This window comes from Notolepis coatsorum, assembly GCF_963971535.1.
Source record: "Notolepis coatsorum genome assembly, chromosome: 20".
NCBI lineage: Eukaryota > Metazoa > Chordata > Actinopteri > Aulopiformes > Paralepididae > Notolepis > Notolepis coatsorum.
The window spans coordinates 48060557-48086185 of NC_140184.1; the positions used below are offsets into that span (position 1 = coordinate 48060557).

The 25629-nt window shown below is 45.3% G+C and overlaps 1 protein-coding gene across 1 annotated transcript in view; it reads left to right on the forward strand.

The window, feature by feature from the left end:
* igdcc4 (immunoglobulin superfamily, DCC subclass, member 4) overlaps positions 1–25629 on the forward strand; it is a gene marked incomplete at its 3' end in the record, with an annotated part of 355876 nt that overhangs the window by 269785 nt on the left and 60462 nt on the right. Inside the window, exons 15-17 of the mRNA XM_084337406.1 lie at positions 948–1118; positions 10682–10816; positions 21723–21828. Of these exons, the coding sequence (XP_084193532.1) occupies positions 948–1118; positions 10682–10816; positions 21723–21828 (412 nt within the window). The remainder of the gene's footprint in view (positions 1–947; positions 1119–10681; positions 10817–21722; positions 21829–25629) is intronic.

Consider the following 25629-nt stretch of genomic DNA (forward strand, 5'->3'; position numbering starts at 1 on the left):
ACCCCTGCTTATGTAGAGGAGCGGATGGGGGTGTGGCCAGGCGGATGGGTGTGTAAAGGTGCATGTGGAGATTTATTCAGTGCTAGTATTGATACAGGGATGTATTCCAGTAGACGCAGAGCGTCACTACACTCATATAACTATGGTTATATATATAACCGTACGGTAAGATGTATCAAATGTAGTACCAAGTCTGATTGGCTTCAGTATTGCAGAAGCCTTGGAAAACTACCAGGGTATTACATTTTCTTATGAAAACATTATTAAAATCCTCGCCCACCTCACTGGCTTGTACATTTGACAAAGGGTGTTCATTTTTAACTCTATGGAGATCCGTCTAAGACCTGAGTCAGCAGAGAAACTGCTATCTGTAATTTTTCAGTGGTTATGGAGGAGCTGCCTTTCTGTATTAGTGTCACATTTTATTCGCATGAATACTTTTTTATTATTTGGTACAGTTGTGTGTGTGTGCGTGTGCGTGTGTGTGTGCATGCAGGCAAGCATGCATGTGTGAGCATGCGTGTGTGCGGGTTCCAGTCTATTGAATTAATGTGATTGCAGCAGGCCAGTGAAGAGCAAATTGTTGGCACCATAATTGTCTGTAATAAAATGCCCAGATGGAGAGGTGGCCAGTAGCTCTTTCAACCCCTGTCAGGTAAACCAAGTGGTGGCGAGGAGAGGATGGGTCAAGAGAGAGACATTACTACCTGGGGCAGCAGCCAACATACACACTAGACATGCTCCCCCTACTATGCACCATCCCCCTAGCCCTGGCCCCTGCCTCTGATCCTGCTGCCCCCCCTGCTTGTACTCAAGTGGCTGGGACCACAATGTCCCAGATGGATGGCACATGTCAGATCCCACACATGGCTTAAACATGCCCCAGCTGCGGTGCTTCATTTATGGTTTATAATTACTGAGCACCCCCTCCCTCCCTTTTCCTCCAGGACCCTCCACACCCCCTACGGAGATGCAACTCAGCGCTCTGGACTCATCCTCTGTCCTGGTGAGCTGGCGCCCTCCGCTGGAGCCTAACGGCATCATCATCAATTACAGGATATTGTACAGCGGCAACCGCAGCCAGCCAGAGCACCTGTGGAACGAGCTCTCTCAGGAAGGTGTGTTTTTAGCCCACATGGCTCTCTAATGCCGTGGCTCTCTCGGCCAGTGTGGCGAGACTGGGACTGAGCTCCTGCCTTAGTAATGTTTAATTCATTAATATTCTATTTGACAGTGTATAATCCAAAGTTTTGCTCAGTAATTACTTGTGTTTCCTGGAACTGTTGTATTATCATACAAGGCTTTCTGTGATATTTTCAACCAATAGATAATTTGTGACTCTCCAGAGTTGCCACCCTCTAAGCCGCTTTGTTAACAAGCTCACGATTCCTCAGAAAATGGCAAAATGTTGCGTAATTCATAAATAGGTTGATACTTCTTTTATAAAAAAAATTACAAAATCTTAATCCGACTTGTAATTTATTTAACATTTATTTAATGTTAATTTGACAGCTGGCATCAAATCCATTCAGAAAAGGAGATAACGGACATGGACATTATCTTCTCACTGTCAAAATTGAAAGTGTATCTCTCCGTTGCATAAAGGCTAACTGGCAGTGTGCATAGAATAAGGCATAGATTATTGAAATTAGTTTTCTCTAACGAACGCATCTATTTCTATATTTCCTATCGTTTATCTACTCCAGTGCGCTCCGCAGATTCATCCGTCAGACGCGCTGCTCGCGTGTAATGGATGATAGAGAGAGGCGCTTGTGGAGAGAACTAGGTCACAAGGTTGCATTGACGACAGACAATTGGACTGGCGAGCCTACGTTGGAATTGCAATGACGATCGAATCTCGCCAGGTGGCAGTATCACCTACATTATGAACATGCATGGGCCAGCTTAGTATCAGCCCCACAGCCCCCAAACTAGGGACATGTTGCGAGCAGCAGTGAGCAGGACACGTTCGAAAATCGTGATCGCCTAGAGCGAACTATTGGATATTATGAAAAAGACTAAATGGATTATATGGAGGATGATTATGGACGATAAGGTGCGTTTCCACCAGACTATGATGGACTAAGCACTACTGGTAAAACGTTTAAAAAAAAACATAATCAAACTGACCGATGAGGAAACCTATTCGGCTCCGTGGTATAGTCTGGCCCGAGTAACCTGCAATGCAATGGCGAGTGAACGCACACACTCACTTTAAACAAACACACTGTAGCACCCACTCCCCACACTTTATAGCACACACTCACTTTAAACAAACACACTGTAGCACCCACTCCCCACACTTTATATTTATTGATGAAGGATTGCACTACAACTCGTACACCTTACTGTAAATTGTACCTAAATTGTACCTCATCCCATTTCTGCTTTGCACTATATAGTATTGTACATTAGTACACTGCATAGTATTGTATATTATATGGTAACTCAGTTACGTCTATTCTGCATCGAACATTGTACATATGTCTATACTGAACACTGTGACCTCATTTTCTACTTCTAATTTACATGCTATACTATGTTATTTGATACTATCTTGTCTAGCACAGTCTCTGGAGCGTAACAGTAAGAAGCATTTTGTATGAAAGTATTCTGTACTTCTGTATGACAACTATTAAAGAAACTTGAACTATTCTATATTATGAACAAGAAGACAAAACGGATTATATGGATGATGATTATGGATGATAAGGTGCGTTTCCACCAGACTATGATGTTGGACTATGTTGGACTCAGCACTACTGGTCAAACGTAAAAAAAAAAACTATAATCAAACCGTCCGATGAGGAAACCTATTTGGCTACGGCTATAGTCTGGCCCGAGCAGATGAAGAAGATGGATGAGGGCTACCTAACGTTATATGTATTGATCCTGTTCTGATTCAAGACTGATTCAATTCGAAGTGACATATGGAGTACCTCTAAACCAAAGGTAACGTCTATTTTACGTGTACTTTACCGAAACTCCATCATAAAAACATGCGTTTGTATGATCGCAGCGTCGGATAAGCGACCCCCCCCCCCCCGCCCGGCTTTGTGAAGAAACAAGGTCATGTGTTTACCTTTGACCTGGTAATAATATAGGTTTCAAGCGAGCAGCTGCGAGATGTGCGCATACGCTGTATAAAACACACTTTATCTCATGATCTAGAAAACCAGCCTGGATTATTTTGAAACCGGGCAATGTTTATTTTGGGATTGTGAACGAACGAGGGTATGTAGAAACAAACGCTTTTTTACACATTGGACTATAAATAGTGTTTGTCAAATGAGCCATACTATTGTCTCCATAGCTATAATATAGAATATACTGGCGCCAGGCAGTACAGATGGGGAAAGAGCATGGCCTCCTTATGATCGTGTCTCTAAAAACGACAGATCGAGCTTGGTGTAGTTGTTTGGTGTGCGTGTGTGTGTGTGTGTGTGTGTGTGTGTGTGTGTGTGTGTGTGTGTGTGTGTGTGTGTGTGTGTGTGTGTGTGTGTGTGTGTGTGTGTGTGTGTGTGTGTGTGTGTGTGTGTGTGTGTGTGTGTGTGTGTGTGTGTGTGTGTGTGTGTGTGTGTGTGTGTGTGTGTGTGTGTGTGTGTGTGTGTGTGTGCGTGTGTGTGTGTGCAGTGGTGGTCCCACGCGGTACCACACCGACCCAGCAGTTTTCTGAGCAGAAGTACGTGCACGGATGTGCATGCGCGTGCACGCGCGCGCACACAAAAATGCTTTCACAACTTTCACTCGACTCGTCGCGCCATGCGCCAAGTACCCGGCACTTATCTATCACCTAGTCTTTGCATAATAATAGGATACCAATAGCATAACAAAGAAAGAGAAGTGCAAAACCAAAATACAAGCCCTGTACCAATTGGTGGGGGTTTGCTTGAGCTGTGGAACCAAATGGTCCCGACTGGAAGTATTAGACATTTTGTTGTGCTTCAGAAGGAAACTGTAAACTGTAAGTTACATTGTTAATTTAGTTTGTATTTACTTTTCTAGTTTAAGTTAATTTAATTAAAGAAATTGTAACTACAATATTGTATCTACAATTACATTTAAAACATTGTTTGTTTTTCAACCATATCTGTTGACAATATAATTTCTTTATATATTGAAGGCTACATCCTGCTACCTTTTTCAGCTTCTCTATTTCAAGGCAATATTTACAAAAACTAAACTAAAACTAGTAATTTCCTATACAAACATGTTTCCTACTATTTATGCTAGAGATGCACCGATATGAAAATTTGCCACGATACCGATACCGATTGTTCAACTAATACAATCGGCCGATACCGATACCGATATTTGTGGCCAAAAAATTTTTAAAACTTTTTTTTAATATTATTATTATTTATTTTTTTATGAAACTACTGTATATTTGTATGTCTCTAAATGTTTTGATGAATTGAAAATGGAGGACCCTAATGTAAAAAAGCCTAAAGTCTTTTTCTGGTCTTCATCCTTCAGTCCACTGAGCTGTACTGTATTGTACCCATTCTGCAATCTGTTAATAAAGTTTTCAATCAATCAATCAGACAAATGTATAGAAAAGCTTTTATTATAACCATATAACAAAAAATTATATTATTGTTTATGAAAATGTTTTAGCCCTATGCTTGACTATTATTTTAGGCATGGCAACAAATAAAATAATAATAATAAAATGAATAAATAAAATATTAAATAAATAAATAGGCTACACGTCTCTCTTTTTGTGTTACAAATTGTGCTCACCGATATGAACATAGGCCTCTTTACTTACTTTAAAAAATCTCTCAACCAAAGCAATGCAACAGAACAATTTTGATTGACAGTCGATTCTGCCAATTACGTCACACCGCTTGCACCCGCCTCTGCTGTTCTTACCACCAATCGGCAAGCGCGTATTCGTTTTTTACTTCCGGGATGTCCGTCATTGATTTTGACGAGAGCTCAACAACAAAGCTAATAATGTTAGCTCCCCGCCGGCCACGAGTGGACTACCAGCGCTCCACAGGAGTACTAAACGAGGCATAATGATTTTACTGCAACGAATGTTATAATAAAAGCTTTTCTATACATTTGTCTGATTGAAAACTTTATTAACAGATTGCAGAATGGGTACAATTCAGTACGGGCTCTCTGAGCAAAGGAAGGAACTGAGATATGAATGAGTAATGCTTGCTATGGTCCGGTAAATACGCTGATGTTATTGAACGTGTAACTATATAACGTTAATGCCACAAAACGAATGCCTTTGTTAATCATAAGTAGTAACTTTGATGCAGTAGCTTGACTTTTTTCAAAGTTTGAATGTGTGGACCAGATTGACGCGACACAAATTGATGGATATTTATCGGCTACTGCCATCGGCACATTTGAGCTTATTGGCCGATAGGCCGATGGCAGTCAACAAGGCACTTATCGGCCGATACCGATACCCGACCGATATATCGGTGCACCCCTAATTTATGCATAATAATCATCTGTTCTGTGCGCACGCGAGGGAACATGTATGCATGTGCACGTGGCATCATTTCAAGTTTCAAGTTTCAAGTTTCTTTAATAGTTGTCATACAGAAGTACAGAATACTTTCATACAAAATGCTTCTTACTGTTACGCTCCAGAGACTGTGCTAGACAAGATAGTATCAAATAACATAGTATAGCATGTAATTTAGAAGTAGAAAATGAGGTCACAGTGTTCAGTATAGACATATGTACAATGTTCGATGCAGACTAGACGTAACTGAGTTACCATATAATATACAATACTATGCAGTGTACTAATGTACAGTACTATATAGTGCAAAGCAGAAATGGGATGAGGTACAATTTAGGTACAATTTACAGTAAGGTGTACGAGTTGTAGTGCAATCCTTCATCAATAAATATAAAGTGTGGGGAGTGGGTGCTACAGTGTGTTTGTTTAAAGTGGGTGTGTGCTATAAAGTGTGTGGAGTGGGTGCTACAGTGTGTTTGTTTAAAGTGAGTGTGTGCGTGTGGATGTGTGTGCTATGTGCGTTTGATGGTTGTTGTTGTGTAGTGTTCATTGTTCGTTTAGCAGCCTGATGGCCTGGGGATAGAAGCTTCTTCTGAGTCTTTCTGTGCTCGCCTTGAGACTCCGGTATCGCTTGCCTGACCGCAGCAGTTCAAAGAGGCAGTTGTTCGGGTGACTGGAGTCTTTAATGATTCTCTTAGCCTTGCCCCTGCAACGCTTGTTGTAAATGTTCTGGAGGGTGGGGAGCCCCCCTCCAATTGTGCGTTCGGCTGAACGTGTCACTCTTTGTAGTCTGCTTCGGTCTTGTGCAGTGCTATTCCCAAACCAGGAGGTGATGTTGCCAGTCAAGATGCTCTCTATTGTACATGAGTAGAAGTTCTTAAGGATCTTCTGACTGACTTGGAACTTCCTTAGGCGCCTGAGGAAGTAGAGGTGTTGTCGTGCCTTCTTCACAACACTGTCAATGTGTGTGGTCCATGTCAAGTCCTCGGATATGTAGGCTCCGAGGTACTTAAAGCTGTTGACTCTCTCAACCGGTGCCCCGTCGATGCTGAGGGGGCTGTAGTCCTTGACCCCCGACCTCCTGAAGTCCACAATCATCTCCTTTGTTTTGCTGACGTTCAGGGAGAGGCTGTTTTCCTGGCACCATCCCGCCAGGACCTTGACCTCTTCCAGGTAGGCCCTCTCGTCGTTGGCAGAGATCAGGCCCACCACCACTGTGTCGTCAGCAAATTTGATGATTGTATTGCTACTCCGCTGAGCCACACAGTCGTGTGTGTACAGGGAGTAGAGGAGGGGACTCAGAACACAGCCCTGGGGGGCCCCTATGTTGAGGGTGTTGGATGAGGAGGTGCAGTTGCCTGCTCTCACCACCTGGGGTCTGCCCGTCAGGAAGTCCAAGACCCACTGGCAGAGGTCATAGTTCAAGCCCAGGTCCCTGAGCTTGGCTATGAGTATGGAGGGGACTATGGTATTGAATGACGAGCTGTAGTTGATGAATAGCATTCTCACATAGTTCCCCTGCCTCTTGTCCAGGTGTGATGCTGCTGTGTGCAGCACATGGGCTATGGCGTCCTCCGTGGACCTGTTGGGGCGGTATGCAAATTGCAGGGGGTCCATGTTGATGGGGAGGGAGGAGCAGATGTAGCCCTTTACTAGCTTCTCAAAGCACTTCATGGCTATGGAGGTGAGAGCTACAGGGCGGTAGTCGTTGAGGCAAGCAGGCTTGGATTTTTTGGGTACAGGGATAATAGTGGACTTCTTCAGGCAGGTGGGGATGACAGCCTGTTCTAAGGACAGGTTAAATATGTCAGTGAATACCGGGGCCAGTTGGTCGGCACAGACTTTTAGGACGCGGCCGGGGATGCCGTCCGGACCTGCTGCCTTCCTGATATTCACTTTTTTAAAGGTCCGCCTCACCTCATGCTCTGTTACCCTGAACACTGAGTCTCCATCAGCAGCAGACCCCCCCCCCCCCCCCCCCCCCATTTCCGTGGCTTGTGGGCTGGTGTTGTTATTACCAGCATCAAACCTCGCATAGAAGGTATTGAGGTCATTTGCTAAGGAGATGTCACAGTTCAGTTTGAGGGAGGCGCCTTTGTAGTCTGTCATCGTTTTGAGCCCCTGCCACATAGCTCTAGAGTCAGCCTGTTCAATTTTATCCTTGTAGCGCCGTTTGGCCTCTGTCACTGTCCTCCTTACGTTGTATCGCGCCACCTTGTGGTCATTCATGTTGCCTGCCACTAGGCCGTCGTTGTATGCTTTGGTGCGCGCTCTCAGAGCTTCACGGACGGATTTGTCTACCCAGGGTTTTTGATTTGGGTAAACTCTCATTGTGGTAGTGGGGATTGTTTCTTCCACCAAAGTACAAACATAGTCCAGCACTGTCTCCGTGTAGACATGAATGTTATCTGTGTCGCGGAACACGCTCCAGTCTGTGCAGTCAAACGCAGCCTGGAGCGTCTCCTCTGACGTCAAATCCCATTTCTGCACCTCTCGCGAGACTACGGGAGTGCTTTTGATTCTCTGTTTGTACTTTGGTGAAAGGAAAATGGACGCGTGATCTGGCTTACCAAAGCCACTAGCAGAATGAGCCTTGTATCCACCCTTGAATTGCGTGTAACAGTGATCTAGGATGTTACCGCCTCTGGTGTTACAAGTCACATGCTGATAGAAGTCAGGTAATACCTTTCTCAGATTGGCGCTATTGAAATCACCCACCACAATAATGGCGGCGTTAACGTTCGCCGCTTGGATTTTATTTACCTCGTCGTGGAGTCTGGAGAGCGCGACATTATTGCTGGCTTGCGGTGGAATATACACTCCGACCAGGACAATCGCCGTTAACTCCCTCGGGAGGAAGAAAGGACGACACTTGATGGTTATATATTCCAGGTCTGGGCAGCAGTGGTTCGATAATTCCTTCACGTTAGCTGGATCGCTCCAATTGTTGTTAAACATGAAGGCAATACCTCCTCCACGTTGTTTGCCGGACAATGCTGATCTGTCCTTGCGGTGGATGAAGAAGTGGTCGGCCGGTTGTATGGCGTGGTCTGGGACGTCCGGCGTCAACCACGTCTCGGTGAAGCAGAGAACGTTACAGTCTCTACCGTCTCTTTGGTATTGAATCCTTGCTCGGATGTCATCCAGTTTATTGTCAATTGATTGTACATTGGCTAGCAATATACTGGGTAGTGGCGTTCGGTGTCGTCTGGATCTCAGCCTGTTACGGATCCCAGCTCTCTTCCCTCGCCGCCTGATGATTCCTTTGTTCCTGGGGTCAGGATCTGGTCCCATTGTTCTGAGAATCTCCACCGGCCATTGCTGCGGTTCGGAAAGCTGATTCAGGGAGTAATCCAATCGGTAAGTTTCCCGTAATCCGATGTCTATAAGTGACTGACGGTCATACACATTAAATGCACCTACTGTTGGTACAGACAAAACTCTTAAAACTATAAATATTAACAAAAGTAAGCACAATCTCGACAGAGCGAACAGACAGGCGACCAGGCATAGCGGCGCCATTTAAACAGCGTACAGGCAGTTCTGGTATTACGACTGCACCCCTGTGTGTGTGTGTGTGTGTGTGTGTGCGTGCAGCGCATAATACCTCCATGAGTCCGCGGATGGTCACGGAAAAGTGACCATACCGCCGCATCGGAAGCTCTGATTGAGTCATGCTTGGTTTTAAATTGTTCAGGAGACTCATTATGACAAACACCTCCTTATGATCGTGTCTCTAAAAACGACAGATCGAGCTTGGTGTAGTTGTTTGGTGTGTGTGTGTGCGCACCACATAATGCCTCTGTGAACCCGCTGATGGTCGCGGAAAAGTGACCATACCGCCGCGTCGGAAGCTCTGATCAAGTCATGCTTGGTTTTAAATAGTTCAGGAGACTCATTATGACAAACGGCTCCTTATGATCATGTCTCTAAAAACGACAGATCGAGCTTGGTGTAGTGCTTTGGGGATAAAGCTTATGTGCTGCTTGTGCTCGCATATTACAGAATTCCACCCAAAGGAGATTCCACCCGAAGTTGAAATTAAGATTTGTAACAATTTTGTGTTTTATGATTGTAACTTAGCTTGTTTCACCTGTTTGACTATCTCATCACTTATTTTGTCTCCAATCAGTGCTATGATTTCATAGATAGTTGGGTTAGTGTTGCATAGAGTCATTGAGCTGATGGTCTGGGGATAGAAGCAGGGGTCACAAGTCATTAGACTAACAAAGGGCTTAGTGGGGGGGGGGGGGGTACATTGCTTTCTGGGTAAATGAGTCATTATACATGACAAGAGAAATGGTTCAGGTTTCTTTGAAGCCCCGTAGCTCAGAAAATAGTTGTGTGTTATAAGCATGATTCATAAGACATAGATTGATAAAGTATCTGCTTGATTTGTACAAGTGATGGCTTATTTTGAAGGTATGAACCTGTACTTTCATATCATGATGAAAATGTGAAGATGAAATGTGAAGATTGCTCAACAAAACCCTAAAGTCTGTGCCTGGTCACATTTGGTGTGTTCACTCCTCTGCTGTAGGCATATTGTGCTCAACACATGTCTGTCAGAAGCAGAGCATTCTGCCTATTGCCATTCATGGTTACATTGCCCACAACCAATAAACCATCAGCAATCTTTAATGCCTCACGCTTTCCTATCAAAGGTTTCCAAACTTTATCTTCAGGTCAAGAACTGGCAAACAGTCAAACAAGCTATCCTAATCTGAGAATGTAGATTTTTTTATTTTTTTAAACAGACACTATTTTAAACATTCACATTTCCTCCGCTGACATTTAGTGATACACTTAGGAAACAAACTAAAGTGATTATAGCAAAAATATGAATTCATACCTAGTTCTTCTCTCTTTTGAGGTTGTGACATTGTCATAGAACCGTTGCCGCTATCTACATGGATTTATCATGTTCTCCAAGAGCAAATGATAACTTCTGTACTTGTGGGGGGAATTTTGGGAATCTTTACAATAAAGATGGAGCTATACTCAGTTATAATTATCTGGCATTTTTTGTTTGGACAACAAGAAATGTGAAAAAATGTCTACCTCCTGCAGATCATCATTGTCTCTCTCCCTCTCTCTCTCTCTCTCTCTCTCTCTCTCTCTCTCTATCTCTCGCTCTCTCTCGCTCTCTCTCTCTCCCTCTCGCTCTCTCGCTCTATCTTTCTCTCTCAGGGACCATTACCAGTGTGGAGGTACAGGGGTTGTCCGGCGGTACTTGGTACTTCTTCAAGATGGGAGCATCCACAGAGGTCGGCCCTGGACCCTATTCCCCCATCAAGGATGTGCACACGCCCCCTCAGAAATATGGTGGGTGTCTTCAAAGTTATGATATAATACACTGTCAGGGAAACCGGAGAGGTTTAAGGATGCGCATGGTCAAATCATTTTGGTTGATAATGTATTTGCTAAAACATGGTTAAATTAGTTTAGTTTGGTATCGGATCAGAAGTACACAGATCCTTTACTTAAGTAAAAGTAGAAATACCCAGATACAAAAGTAAAAGTGTCATGGTCCAGGACAAATGCCGACTTTCCCCCTGCCCCTGCTCTGCCTTGGCCTCTCCTACAAGACCATGGATTGCCCCTTTCTCATGTATACATACACACACGCACGCACGCACGTCGCACACACGCACACACACACGCACACACACACACACACACACACACACACACACACACACACACACACACACACACACACATGTATTGACAATAAAGAGGATAATGGCTTCCTGCCATCAGGGGGCAGTGCGCTGTGGGGATGCTGCCGCCACTCTCTACCTTCCATCCTGGGGTCTTTTGATGAGAATATTAAAGATGGAAAATCAAAGAGGGTCCGGGTCAATCTCATCAGCCACCCCTGGGAGATCTTTGAATCATCGCTCTCTGTGCACTGTAGCCAGAATTGCTGTGAATAGCACTTTCTCAACCCTCATATAATTTTGCTGTAAAGACCCGCTATCTCATACACTTTTCATACACTTTTGCAATTCCATCAATCAGCGTTTTTAGTGCCGGGCTTCTATCATGATACCGGTACAACTCGATCCCCTGCCCACCCCACTTCTCATTTTACAGAAGCGAACATTGCCTGGCTGCTTTAGAACTGTTAGTCAAAGTGAGCCTCTTGGGAACGCACTCAGGGACATGGTCGCAGCAGTTGTAGAGCACAGAAATAAGCTATGGCCACACTTAAAGCGCTTACCGCTACATAGCCTCCATGTACAGGCAAGTTTTCTGTGGTGTGCAGACATGCTGACGTCCACTGGACCCTAACGGACACCTATCCACATACAGATCCAGCTCTTAAAAATCGAACCTCTACTGCAGGGGGCAGTATCATTAACGCCTTGTTAACAGCACTGCCAGGTTAATGGTGCATGATTACCGCAGTAGCAGAGCAGAGCTCAGAAGCCTGAGAGCTGCATCTGTATGCTATGTCTGGAATATGAAAGGGCCTTTACTCTTCCAGTGGAGTCCCTTCCCCTGCCTCCCCTTCCCTATCCATAGCTGGCTTGAATGGTGCTGCTGGCCGCAAAACACAGTAGCAGGTTTATTTTGTGTTATTTGTAGCAGTATGCAGTGTGAATGAGGCTCAAGCGGCTGGTAGGGCCATCTGTCCCTTCCTCCTCTCCAAACACACCCTCAGAATAGCTGAATATCAATTAGGATCAGCTCTCGCCAAATTTCAGTTGGATGTAATAGCCTTATGCCTCTTCACTGTTTGTCTCAAATGAGGGGATTACTGGAGAAGTTGTAGTTCAGACATGCACTGAAAAGAGGATTGCTAGCATGCATGTTATTTTTTTGGATAATTATATAGTAATATGCCCCCTATGTATGTTGCCAGATGGGAAATATTAAATGATTGTTCCAGAGGCTCAACATTTAACTTATTGACCGCCAGGGATTAGACGGGTCCCGTTGTAGCTATGCCACGCTTTAAAGATAGGCGTGTGTCACCTTGTTTGTAGAGCTATATCTATATTCTATATTATAGCTATGGGGACAATACTATGGTCATTTGACAGTGACTTTCTTCCGTCCAAGATGCAAAAAAGAGAAAATTTTTCCATGCATACGTTCGCACGTTATCCTGTGGTGAATATAAGTATAATTTCAGAGTGGTCTGGGGTCATTCCCGAAAGGCTGAGTTATAGCCTTATACGTGAATTCTACTATAAACGTTGGCGTTTCTTGCCTGGACACGCTACTATTCCCAAATCAAATGTATATAATAGGTATTATGTTTCATCATGAATGCATGAAAGGCGGGGGGGGCAGGGTTCGTTTCTGATTCTTTGATTTCCAGTAACGGCATTCGTATTGAACACAAAAATGCTGATCAGCTGGGTCGGTATAAAAACATTGCACTATCAAGCTAGAATTGACATCAGATAGTCCTTACCTGTGATCGGGAGTATTCCAAAAATAATATTCCAATTGTTTGATCGCCATCTGGTCCATCTGATGTCCATCTGGTCCACGACATAACCTACCACAACATATGGATCGGGAGCATTTGACGCGCTTCAATGCAATCGGGAGAACCGCTCGACTTGCCCGACCCAGAAAATTGCACCCGGAGACATTTGAGTATAACACAGAGTCTTGAACAGGGTTTACTGCACTATCGATACTGCCACCTGGGAGGATCTGGCCAGTACTGTTACAATCAGCCTCTCTCTGGCCTCATGAACAGTGTAGTGTTCCTGGACTCATAGACTGTCCTCTGCTGCCAACCAGCGGCCTGTCGTCACTACTGCAGTTGGTTATGCTCTGCATGTGTTTTTGTTTTTGTCTGTGTTTATTAATCTGTTCTCTGTCATGCTCACCAATCTGCTCCCTGTGTATCTGCTATCTGTGCTGTGCCCCGTTGTCTAGTCTAGTGATGTCTCCCCTGTGTCTGTATCTACTGTATTTAGTCTTGTCTTGTATTCTGGTCATGTCGTGTTTAGTCAGTCCCCCCAGCTGGTGCTTGTTTGTAATCAACAACGTATATATTCCTGCCTGCCCCGTGTCTCCCTGTGGCGTCATTGTTGCTTATCCCTGAATCCTGTTGCTCGTATCCTGAATCCTGCTCCGTGTTCCCTGTACCCAGTCTTCCGTGTTTTCCCGTGTTCCCTGCCTGTCGTTCGTGAAGCCCCCTGTACTCTGTGGTTTGTGTTCTTATCCTGCCGTTCGCGGATTATCCCTTGTTCCCTGTCAATAGTAAGTGTATGCTAGTGCTCCTGTTTTTGATGCTCTTTTGTTTCGTGCTCAGTTCATTTTCTTGTCAGGTTTCATTTGTAGTCTGTGTCACGTTTTCCCCCGAGCTAGCCCGGCTGTGCCACTACTGTGTTCTGTTCCTCCGTGCCTTGTTGTAACGTTACCCTGTTACTACTGCCAGTAAAGACCCTTGCATTGCTACCTTCGCTTCCTGACTCGTTTCTCTGTCTCGCGTTTGAGCCCCACTCACTGCTCGCCACCACAACACATTGTAACAGGTACTGCACCCTTGGGGTCGCAGTGTGCCTTCTAACGGCAACATATGGGTCCCTGACATTGAATAGAATATTAAAATCGAAAAACTATCAAATAACGTATATATACGTGGTTGGCGTTCAAAGGATGGCGCCCAATAACGTATATAAATGGTGTTGGCGGGGAATGAGTTAAGGAAGATTGCCGTTTGCAAGTCATAAGTGTTGACAGAGTCACCTGGGGAGCAACAATAATATGGTCATGACGACAAAGGTCCTTCTTTAGCCTTTAACCGGTGTGGTTTATTTACATTGCACACAAGTACCACGAGACCTTCTCTCTGTGAGAGGTAGATGGGAAGAGACAGAGGGGGAGGGAACAATCCCTTTTATACCCTCTTACCTGACGTCAACCACAACAGCTGCGTCTCCTTACACATATAGCGCCCTCTAGAGGAACAGTTAGGCAGTCACATACTATCATATTAACATGTTGATTTTGTAGCCAGATATTTTTCCGAAGTCTGCAAGTAGGGCCATTAACTGGGGAAGACTCGTTTGGGGTTGTGATATATACAACAGCATATCGTCCACGTAAAGCGAGACTTTATGCTCCGCACCTGCACGCATGATCCCATTGATATCGGTGTTCTGCCTCAGAGCCAGTGGCAGTGGCTCCATTGCGATCGCAAAAAGGAGTGGAGATAAGGGACATCCCTGTCTCATGCCCCTATGGAGTTCAAAGTAAGTGGATAGATTGTTGTTGGTGTGAACGGCATCCATCGGGGACGTGTATAGAATTTTGATCCAAGCTATGAGTTTAGGGCCAAATCCAGGTCCAAATCCAAACCTCTCCAGTGCGTGGAAAAGATAGCCCCACTCCACCCGGTCGAACACCTTTTCAGCATTGAGAGAAAGAACCACCTCAGGTGGTCCGGGTGGAGAGGGGCTATAGAGGATATTTAGGAGGCGTCTGATGTTAAAGAAAGAGTACCAGTTCTTGATAAAGCCTGTTTGATCTGGCGAGATGATGGAGGGGAGAACCCCCTCCAACCGACGAGCCAGAACCTTAGCGAGGACCTTGACATTGGCATTGAGAAGATTTTTTGCATCTGAATAGAGCTGCGTGTTAGGATTCAGATGAACTGAGCCAGGTAAAGGCATTCACACAGAGAGAGTCATTAACGTTAACGATGGACGCATTCAGGTGAGGGTAGTTGTCCACGCCCCCCCCCCCCCCCCCCCCCAACTATCTGAAGTGTGAACATCTTTGAGAGGCGTTTTCTCCCCTTGAGTGTTTTAGACAACAGACTGAGTTACAAGATTTAAATGAATATATGATATTCAAAACATTCTCATATTTCAAAGTATGACACATCATTTGAAAGCTTACATTCTGTACTTTCACAATCTGGAAAAATCTGGAAAATGAAAATGGAGACATGTAGGCACAAACCCTGGACTCGGTCACATATATAGTATCTACTAAATCCTGATGAAACAAGTAACTAGAATAATATAAGCCTACTGTTCATTCATTAGACACGTAGGCCATACTGGCGCACACAAGACTCTGGCGGCCTTAATACAGTACTGTACACATATTAAGGCCGCCAGAGTCGGGCGTACCATGAGCGGACTGCATGGTTGACTGTATACGGTCTACAGGGCTTTGCTGCTCTCCTAATGAAACAAGTCATTAATGGAATAATAAGCCTATACTGCGTTCATTCATTACGTGCGTAGGCTATACAGTACTGTGCGCGCGTGTGTTTGTGTGTGCGCGCGCACTGCGGCAGGTGCACCGAGCTGTACTATATATGATGCCAATACATTAATCTAATCTAATTTCGATGGGTCGCAAAGCGCTTCCGCGTCCATTTTCACACGGCTGCATCATTAGTTGCCTTATAAGGAGCTCTGGAGACATTGTTTTGTATGCAAATTACCTGAACGGGGACGCGCATTCGCGTTTGAGACATGGTGCCATTCCCCAACGCAGATATCACAGATGCGACCGTTTGAGCCACTTAAGACATATTCCCAGCACGTTGGGGACTCAGAGTGAACTTGTCATTGATTGTGTCTCAGTCGGTTCCAAGATAAGTCTTCCAAGAGAACTCTTTGGAAAATATTCGGGAATGAGACCCATTGTCCACTGGCTTAGTCAATGTATCCTGAGTAAAATTCACCAAGTTTTGTGAAGTAGAAAGCTTATTAAATTAAAATAATTGAGACTCGACGAGAGCTCAAACAAACCGCGTGTTACTCCATTGCCAGCTTCGGTGTGGAGGGATATTTGACTATGTTTATCAATTCTTGAGTGGTCAAAAATGGTTACATTTTGCACAAAATCTGTGTAACAAATTGTATCAACCCAAAAATGTCTGCAACATCTTACGAATGAGACATGAATGAACCCTTGCACTGCAGAACCATTTTAAACCATTTTGATTTTAGACAGCCCATGTATTTGCAGTTTTAAAATCAATCCAAATCACTTAAGAGTGTGAATGTGATATATCACCAGAAAGTGCTTGCCCTTTACTGTCTTTAGCTATGAATGAATACAATACTCTAAACATTGTTCCTCTGAAAACATCAAATGGACTTACAGATTTATTACTAGAAAATGTTGTGGTCTGTGTGTGCCAAGATGCTGAGCTGCATCTCAGATTAATCCTCAGGTTCCCAGCTTCCATATGGTATACTACTTCTATGTGGCATCTACTGTTGACCCCCCCCCCCCCCCCCCCGAGTGCTGCCTTTTTCATTGTCTTAACCCTCTGGGGTTTGGGCTATTTTGGAATTCTGACACCCCCCCCCCCCCCCCCTTTCTGTGGTCTTTCTGGGGATTTTCACTTTATAATTTTTTTTTACATGATATGAAAGTACAGGTTCATACCTTCAAAATAAGCCATCACTTGTACAAATCAAAGCAGATATTTTTCAATCAATGTCCTATGAAAAATGCTGATAACACTCTAACCAAATCTGTGATTCAGGGCTTGAAAGAATCAAAGAAATTTCTCAGCCATTTGATGAAAGACTACATTCCCAGAAGGCAACACATTGTGTCTCATTCCCGAAAATTGTTCAAAGAGCTATTCTGGAAGACTTATCTTGGAACCACTGAGACAGAATCAATGACAAGTTCACTCTGAGTCCTGAACGTGCTGATTATGTCTTAAGTGGCTGAAACGGTCGCACAAATGATATGATGTGATATCTGCTTGGAGAATGGCATTCTGTCTTAAACTCGAAACGTGCGTTCCTGTTCAGGTAATTTGCATACAAAACAACGCCTCCAGAGCTCCTTATAAGGCAACTAGTGACGCAGCTGTGTGAAAATGGAATGGCGGAAGTGCTTTGCGAGTCTTGCGAGCCATCAAAACTAGATTAGATTAATGTATTGGCATCATATACAGCTCGTGGTACACCTGCCGCAGCGCGCACACACACACACACACACGCGCGCGCGCAGTACTGTATATGAATGAATGAATGAAATATAATATCCTACGGCGGGCGTAATGAATGAACGCAGTATGGCTTATTATTCCATAATTAAGCCTATACTGTTCATTCGTAGGCGCACACAAGAATATTAATGCAGTCTATTTCCACCGATTAGCTTTAGTTCTTATTTATTTATCCACTGTCATTTCAGTGTTGGTGTATAGGCTATATAGTATATTTCAATATAAGTTTAATTGATTAATGATATATTCAAAGGAATGCAGGTTTATAGCTATATCAACCCCCTCCAATGTACAGTAAATGACCAAGTATGGTTTTGTCAATATTCCAATGTACAGTTTTGCTTGTACAGTGTAAGTCTATCCCCCACCCACCCCTCCTACCCAACCTCCTCCAACAGTTTCTACGTCAAATGTACTCTCTTTTCTGGACTCTTTTTGTATCACAAACAGTACTGTATTTGCAAATCTGGTATGTCATAAATGTTTAGATGTAGCAGTACTGTCTATCTGTGTCGTGTGTGTCATATATGTTATGATGAATTGAAAATGGGGGACCATGATGTAAACAAGACGAAAGTCTTTCTCTGGTCTGCATCCCCTTAACAATTGTATGTAATTGAGCTGTACTGTACTGTACCCATTCTGCAATCTGTTAATAAAGTTTTCAATCAATCAATCAAACAAAGGTCTGTCCCATTGTATACCAATCAATGGGATACATTGCATGTTGACCTGCATTCTTTCAAATGTATATAATTAATCATTCAAACAGATGTGTAACAAATAAGAAATACAAATTCCACAGAAGGCATTAAATAATTATTATTTTCAATCATTTCACAATAATTGCATAATTGTGTTTGAATATCTGAGTAATTAAAGTAATTATACATTTGTCCAAAATAGCTGGTTCAGATATGGTTAAGCAGCTGCCCTGTGATCAGATGAATCCATATTATTTATTTTTCCGACATCAAATGCGTAATTTCTTATCGTACAACTCTTGTCATATTTATTTTAATTATGATTAAGTCATTAATTCCAAGGAGGCCTGTAGTGTTGATATGAACTATTGTGTGTTGATATCACTATCATTCATCCCCACCTGTCTGAAGAAGTCCACCATCATCCCTGTACCCAAAAAATCTACGCCCGCTTGCCTCAACGACTACCGCCCTGTAGCCCTCACCTCCATAGCCATGAAGTGCTTTGAGAAGCTAGTGAAGGGCTACATCTGTTCCTCCCTCCCAATCAACCTGGACCCTCTGCAATTTGCATATCGCCCCAACAGGTCCACGGAGGACGCCATAGCCCATGTGCTGCACACAGCAGCATCACATCTGGACAAGAGGAAAGGGAACTATGTGAGAATGCTGTTCATCGACTACAGCTCAGCATTCAATACCATAGTCCCCTCCAAACTCATAGCCAAGCTCAGGGACCTGGGCTTGAACTATGACCTGTGCCAGTGGGTCCTGGACTTCCTGACGGGCAGACCCCAGGTGGTAAGAGCCGGCAACTGCACCTCCTCATCCATCACGCTCAACATAGGGGCCCCCCAGGGCTGTGTTCTGAGCCCCCTCCTCTACTCCCTGTACACACATGACTGCGTAGCACAGCGGAACAACAACACCATCATCAAATTTGCTGATGACACAGTAGTGGTGGGCCTGATCTCTGCCAACGACGAAAGGGCCTACCTGGAAGAGGTAGAGAACCTGTCACAGTGGTGTCAGGAGAACTGCCTCTCCCTGAACGTCAGCAAAACAAAAGAGATGATTGTGGACTTCAGGAGGTCGGGGGTCAAGGACTACAGCCCCCTCAGCATCGACGGGGCACCAGTTGAGAGAGTGAACAGTTTCAAGTACCTCGGAGCCCACATATCCGAGGACTTGACATGGACCACACACATTGACAGTGTTGTGAAGAAGGCACGACAACGCCTCTACTTCCTCAGGCGCCTAAGGAAGTTCCAAGTCAGTCAGAAGATCCTTAGGAACTTCTACTCATGTACAATAGAGAGCATCCTGACCGGCAACATCACCTCCTGGTTTGGGAATAGCACTGCACAAGACCGTAGCAGACTACAAAGAGTGACACGTTCAGCCGAACGCACAATTAGAGGGGGGCTTCCCACCCTCCAGAACATTTACAACAAGCGGTGCAAGGGGAAGGCTAAGAGAATTATTAAGGACTCGAGCCACCCGAACAACTGCCTCTTTGAACTGCTGCCGTCAGGCAAGCGATACCGGAGTCTTATGGCGAGCACAGAAAGACTCAGAAGGAGCTTCTATCCCCAGGCCATCAGGCTGCTAAACGAACAATAATCGCTAAACGAACAATAATCACTATGCAACAACCATCAAATGCACACAGCACACACACCCACACGCACACACACACTCACTCAAACAAACAACACACTGCAGCACCCACTCTCCACACTTTAGATCACACAAACACACTTACACTTTATATTTATTGATAAAGGATTTGCACTACAACTCGTACACCTACTGTGAATTGTACCTAAACTGCACCTCGTCCATTTATGCCTTGCACTATATAGTATTGTATATTAGTACACTGCACAGTATTGTATATTGTATGGTAACTACGTCTACGAACATTGTACATATGTCTAAACTGAACACTGTGACCTCTTTTTTTTCTTCTAATTTTTACTATGTTTTTATTTCATACTTATCTTGTCATGCACAGTCTCTGGAGCGCAACAGTAAGAAGCATTTTGTACAAAAGTATTCTGTACTTCTGTATGACAACTATTAAAGAAACTTGAAACTTGAACTTGAGAAACTATGAGAACACAGTCTGTCAAGTTAATACAATTTTAAATTAGTCAATCAATCATAAGACTGCTCCTCAGCACTCTTAAATCTGCTCTCAGCCACGATCAAATCTGATTTCAGGAAAATTTGGGGACTCCCGCTCCCAGCCCTAATATGTCTTAAATGGGCCGAAATCTGGCTAAAACGAAATGTTTGGTCGTAAATTCGTTCGAGATTGAGACCCATTCACCTTTGTTAGTTAGTCCCTTTGTTAGTCAATTTCAAGTCAAAGTCAAGTACCGGCTCTCACTTTCCCTCCCCCCTCTCTCTCTCTCTGACTGAAACAGCTATTATCGAGGACATTCTGGGCCGAGATGCATGATACTCAAAGTTGATCTATATCAATATCACTATATATACAAAAAAAACTATGCAAATGTTTTATAAAAACTATATAGAGCCATAAATCGAGACATGGCCCTCATGGTTGTATCACATTTACTTCTATTTATATTGGTTCTTCAGAAATGTCACTGTAAAACTACAATTGAAATAAATGAATTATATATCACATGGGCAGCGTTGGGAAAGTTCACTTTCTACATGAACTAATTCAGTTCTCAGTTCAGAAATATGTGCGTCCAAACGAAACCACTGAAAATGCGAGCACAGAAAGACTGAAAATGCTGTAACGCTGGCACAAATGTACAAAATAAACGTCCTTCCTGTTTTAGACTTCGCTCTTTTATTTTTAAACCCCCAGACCGGAAGTGTTATTGTTGTTATCGCTAGTTTCCAAAGGAGAGAAACACTGCGGCTCACATGTGCTGCTCGCACACACACGCAGACACACTCTCCCTCCCCCCCCCCTCTCTCTCTCTCTGAATGAAACAGAATGCATTTAGGTATCACTCCGGAATCACGTTTCAACCAAGTCACTAACGTTGCTGTCATGAACCTGCACTATGGTAGCCTACAGTGATAAAATAAATAAAACGTCCAACTCGCGCAACGACTCGGCAAAAAGTCAAGTCCCATGAATATTATTGCGAGAGATAATTCATATGAAAGCCAAGGTGTTGTTTTATTAGAATCTGTCCAGTGCTACACGCTGGAGGGGGGCAGCGACAGTCTCTGCGGGGAAGTTATGTGTCCAAAACCTATTCAAAGCGCACACACCCGCTCCGTCTCTGGGTGTGTGCGTGCGTGTACATTTTTGTAAAGTTTTGCAAATAAGGAAACAGATATAGAACATTTCAAAGCACAAAAAAATACCATTTTCTCTATTTTGACCTATTTCTGAAATGCGCAACATTTTCGGCATTTATGAAGAATCCTCTCGGCCGAGACGAGGCAGTTTTCACCCATTTTCGAACCCTTTGTTCTCCTGCACACGGGAGCACACAGGAGCTCCGACCCCAGAGGGTTCTACTATTCTCAGTTGTTTAACAGTATTTCTCTCCTGTGCTTTGTGTAGAGCTGGACATCCATGCAGTGACCGGCATCATAGTCGGTGTGTGTCTGGGGCTGCTGTGTATCCTCCTCTGCATGTGCTTCAGCTTCCGCAATGGCAGCAAGAACAGGTATCTAGATCTATAGATCTATCTATCTATCTATCTATCTATCTATCTATCTATCTATCTATCTATCTATCTATCTATCTATCTATCTATCTATCTATCTATCTATCTATCTATCTATCTATCTATCTATATATATATATATATATATATATATATATATATATATATATATATTTTGTCTGTCTGTCTGTCTGTCTGTCTGACAATCAATCACAGTGCATTCCCAAAACACATCATACATCTGAAAAAGTATGTACAACATGTATATAGTATGTACAATAGTGCTGTATATGGGGCATTCTGTTATGGTTTGTAACCGACCCCAATCGCACAACACAAGACAGGTATGATGGTTTGCCAAGAAACAGATATTTATTGAGAGACAGGGAAAAAAGGGCACTGTCCCTTTAAGGGAGAACACAAATACAGGAATATAACAAGAGGGGAAAAACTAGGTGCCTTTAAGAGGCGGGCAGGAAAAGGGTACACTAAGGGAAGGTTAATGAACGCTAGGGGAAACATTTAAGGAACGCTAGGGGAAGGTTAAGGAAACAGAGGAACTAGAGACTAGGAGATGTCGGGACAAGGAGAGCTAGGGAACAGGAGAACTGGGGACTAGGAGAACTAGGGACAAGGAACTAGGTGGAACAAGAAGGGGAGAACTTGGGACCAGGAACTAGGTGGAACTAGAAAGGGGAGAACTAGGGACAGAGGGGACTGAGGCCCGCGGAGGCGGGCTGGGGAACAGGGAGGAACTGGGGACAGAGACCCGCGGAGGCGGGCTGGGGACAGGGAGGAACTGGGGACTGGTGGGAAAACATCTGGGCCGCTCTGCAGAACAGAGGAGAGGGTTAATATTCAAAAGGGAACAAACAGAGCAGATGCAGAACAGTCCAAACAAACAAAGTAACAAAGTAATAATATCTTCGTGTGACTAACACACAGGGGGAGATGTAATGTCCAAAAATACTAACCAAGTGAGAACAAAAACAGAGTGGGAGATGAAATGTCCAAACTACTAACTAAGTGAGAACAAAAGGAGGCAATACGCTGGGTGAGTGACATCACAATCAAAACTCACCCAGGCGTATGCGTAATGGTACAGGAACAGCAGCGAGACGGGGGCAAGAGGCATTACGCTGGGTGAGTGACATCACAATCAAAACTCACCCAGGCGTATGCGTAATGGTACAGGAAACAGCAGCGGGAACGGGGGCAAGAGGCATTACGCTGGGTGAGTGACATCACAATCAAAACTCACCCAGGCGTATGCGTAATGGTACAGGAAACAGCAGCGGGAACGGGGGCAAGAGGCATTACGCTGGGTGAGTGACATCACAATCAAAACTCACCCAGGCGTATGCGTAATGGTACAGGAAAACAGCAGCGGGAACGGGGGCAAGAGGCATTACGCTGGGTGAGTGACATCACAATCAAAACTCACCCAGGCGTATGCGTAATGGTACAGGAAACAGCAGCGGGAACGGGGGCAAGAGGCATTACGCTGGGTGAGTGACATCACAATCAAAACTCACCCAGGCGTATGCGTAATGGTACAGGGACAGCAGCGGGGCGAGGGCATCGCCACCGGGTGGCTGGCTGTCCGAGCCGAGGAACAGAGTGCTGGAACAGTGGCGGTGGCGAGGGTGTCGTCCACCGGGTAGCCGACTGTCGGAGCCGAGGAACAGAGTGCTGGAACAGTGGCGGTGGCGAGGGTGTCGTCCACCGGGTAGCCGCTGTCGGAGCCGAGGAACAGAGTGCTGGAACAGTGGCGGTGGCGAGGGTGTCGTCCACCGGGTAGCCGCTGTCGGAGCCGAGGAACAGAGTGCTGGAACAGTGGCGGTGGCGAGGGTGTCGTCCACCGGGTAGCCGCTGTCGGAGCCGAGGAACAGAGTGCTGGAACAGCGGCGGTGGCGAGGGTGTCGTCCACCGGGTAGCCGCTGTCGGAGCCGAGGAACAGAGTGGCGCGCCACACCTTGGTGTGCACGTCGGAACCGAGAGACGCATCGGGGTGCGTCTGCGAGGAGGAGTGTGCCAAGCACGAGGATCTTTGGAAAATGCGCGTTGGAGACTGGAGAGCGTGCCAAGCCCTTGAAGATGCGCGTTGCGCGCTGGTGACTGGAGAGCGTGCCAAGCCCTTGCAGATGCGCGTTGCGCGCTGGTGACTGGAGAGCGTGCCAAGCACGAGGATCCTTGGAAGATGCGCGTTGTGCGCTGGAGACTGGAGAGCGTGCCAAGCTCTTGAAGATGCGCGTTGCGCGCTGGTGACTGGAGAGCGTGCCAAGCCCTTGCAGATGCGCGTTGCGCGCTGGTGACTGGAGAGCGTGCCAAGCCCGAGGGTCCGGGAGATGCGCGTTGGTCTAGATGTGCGTCAGGACGAACAGCTGCGCTGGGGTCAGCAGTGGAGCGCTGGGGTGCCTCCCGTGGAAGTACAGGGAGCGCAGAACAGTCTCCTCCACAGGCTACGGCGACAGCAGACGAAGGCTGGAGCAAAACATCTCAAGGCTGGAGAAATCCATATACAGCATTGGTAGACCAGAGGATCTCCCGAAAGAGTCTAGATGTTAGAGAATATGACTCAGCATGAATACAACACGACCCCACGCCGAAACGAGGGGAAGAGCCCTGGTATTTAAAGCCCACAGGGGAACTAATTAGCCTGCCACCACAGGTGCGAGAGGTAATTGATAATAGTCCAGGTGTGGCCACTGAGAGTAAACAAGAGTAAAGAACGAGAGGGTGGGGGCTAGAGAGAGTGAGTGAGAAGGGAATTTCTAACAGTAGGCTTAAAGAAAACAGAGAAAGTTGGTGAGCAGCGGACAAAACCTCACAGTACCCCCCCCTCAACGGGAGCCACCTGGCGACCCAAAACAAATACAGACAGAGTGGCAGGGGGCAAAACAAGACAAAAACAAAAGGTACTGGCCAAGCCAGCAGGGGAAGCCACCACAAGAGTGGGGCTAGCAAAAGAAACAGGGTCGCCGAGGGGTAACTAGGGTAGCAGAGGGGCAACAGGAGGAACTAACCTAGAGGAAACCGGGCCTAGAGGAACTGGGTCCAGAGAACTAGCCTAGAGAACTGGCCAAGAGAACTGGCCTAGAGAACCGGTCTAGAGAACTGGTTTAGAGAACTGGCCTAGAGAACTGGTCTAGAGAACTGGTCTAGAGGAACTGGTCTAGAGGAACAGAGGGGCAAGCAGGGTAGCTAAGGGGTAACCATGGTAGCACCGGGAAAGGGCTAGCAGAGGGAAAGGGTAGCTGCCAAGGCACTGATAGCTACAGGGCCTATGCTAGCTGTACTGCTACATCAACATAGAGGCTGCGCTAGCTGCCGAGCTAGGCTAGCAGGGGGAAAGGGTAGCTGCCAAGGCACTGATAGCTACAGGGCCTATGCCAGCTGTACTGCTACATTAACATAGAGGCTGCGCTAGCTGCCGGAGCTAGGCTGGCAGACAGGGCTGGACCAGCATGAGAGAACAAGCTAGCTGGAAGGACAGTCCTAGCTGTGTGAGATAAACTGACCTTGCTAGCTGAAGGGCAGTCCTAGCAGTGTGAGATAAACTGACCTTGCTAGCTGAAAAGGCAGTCCTAGCAGTGAGAGATAAACTGACCTTGCTAGCTGAAAAGGCAGTCCTAGCAGTGGGAGATAAACTGACCTTGCTAGCTGAAAGGGCAGTCCTAGCAGTGGGATAAACTACACAAAAAAGTGGAGGCCATGCAGAGGGACCGGGTTAGCTGCTTGGGCCTGGCTAGCTACAGGGCCCATGCCAGCAGCAAGGGCTGCATAAACATAGAGGCTGTG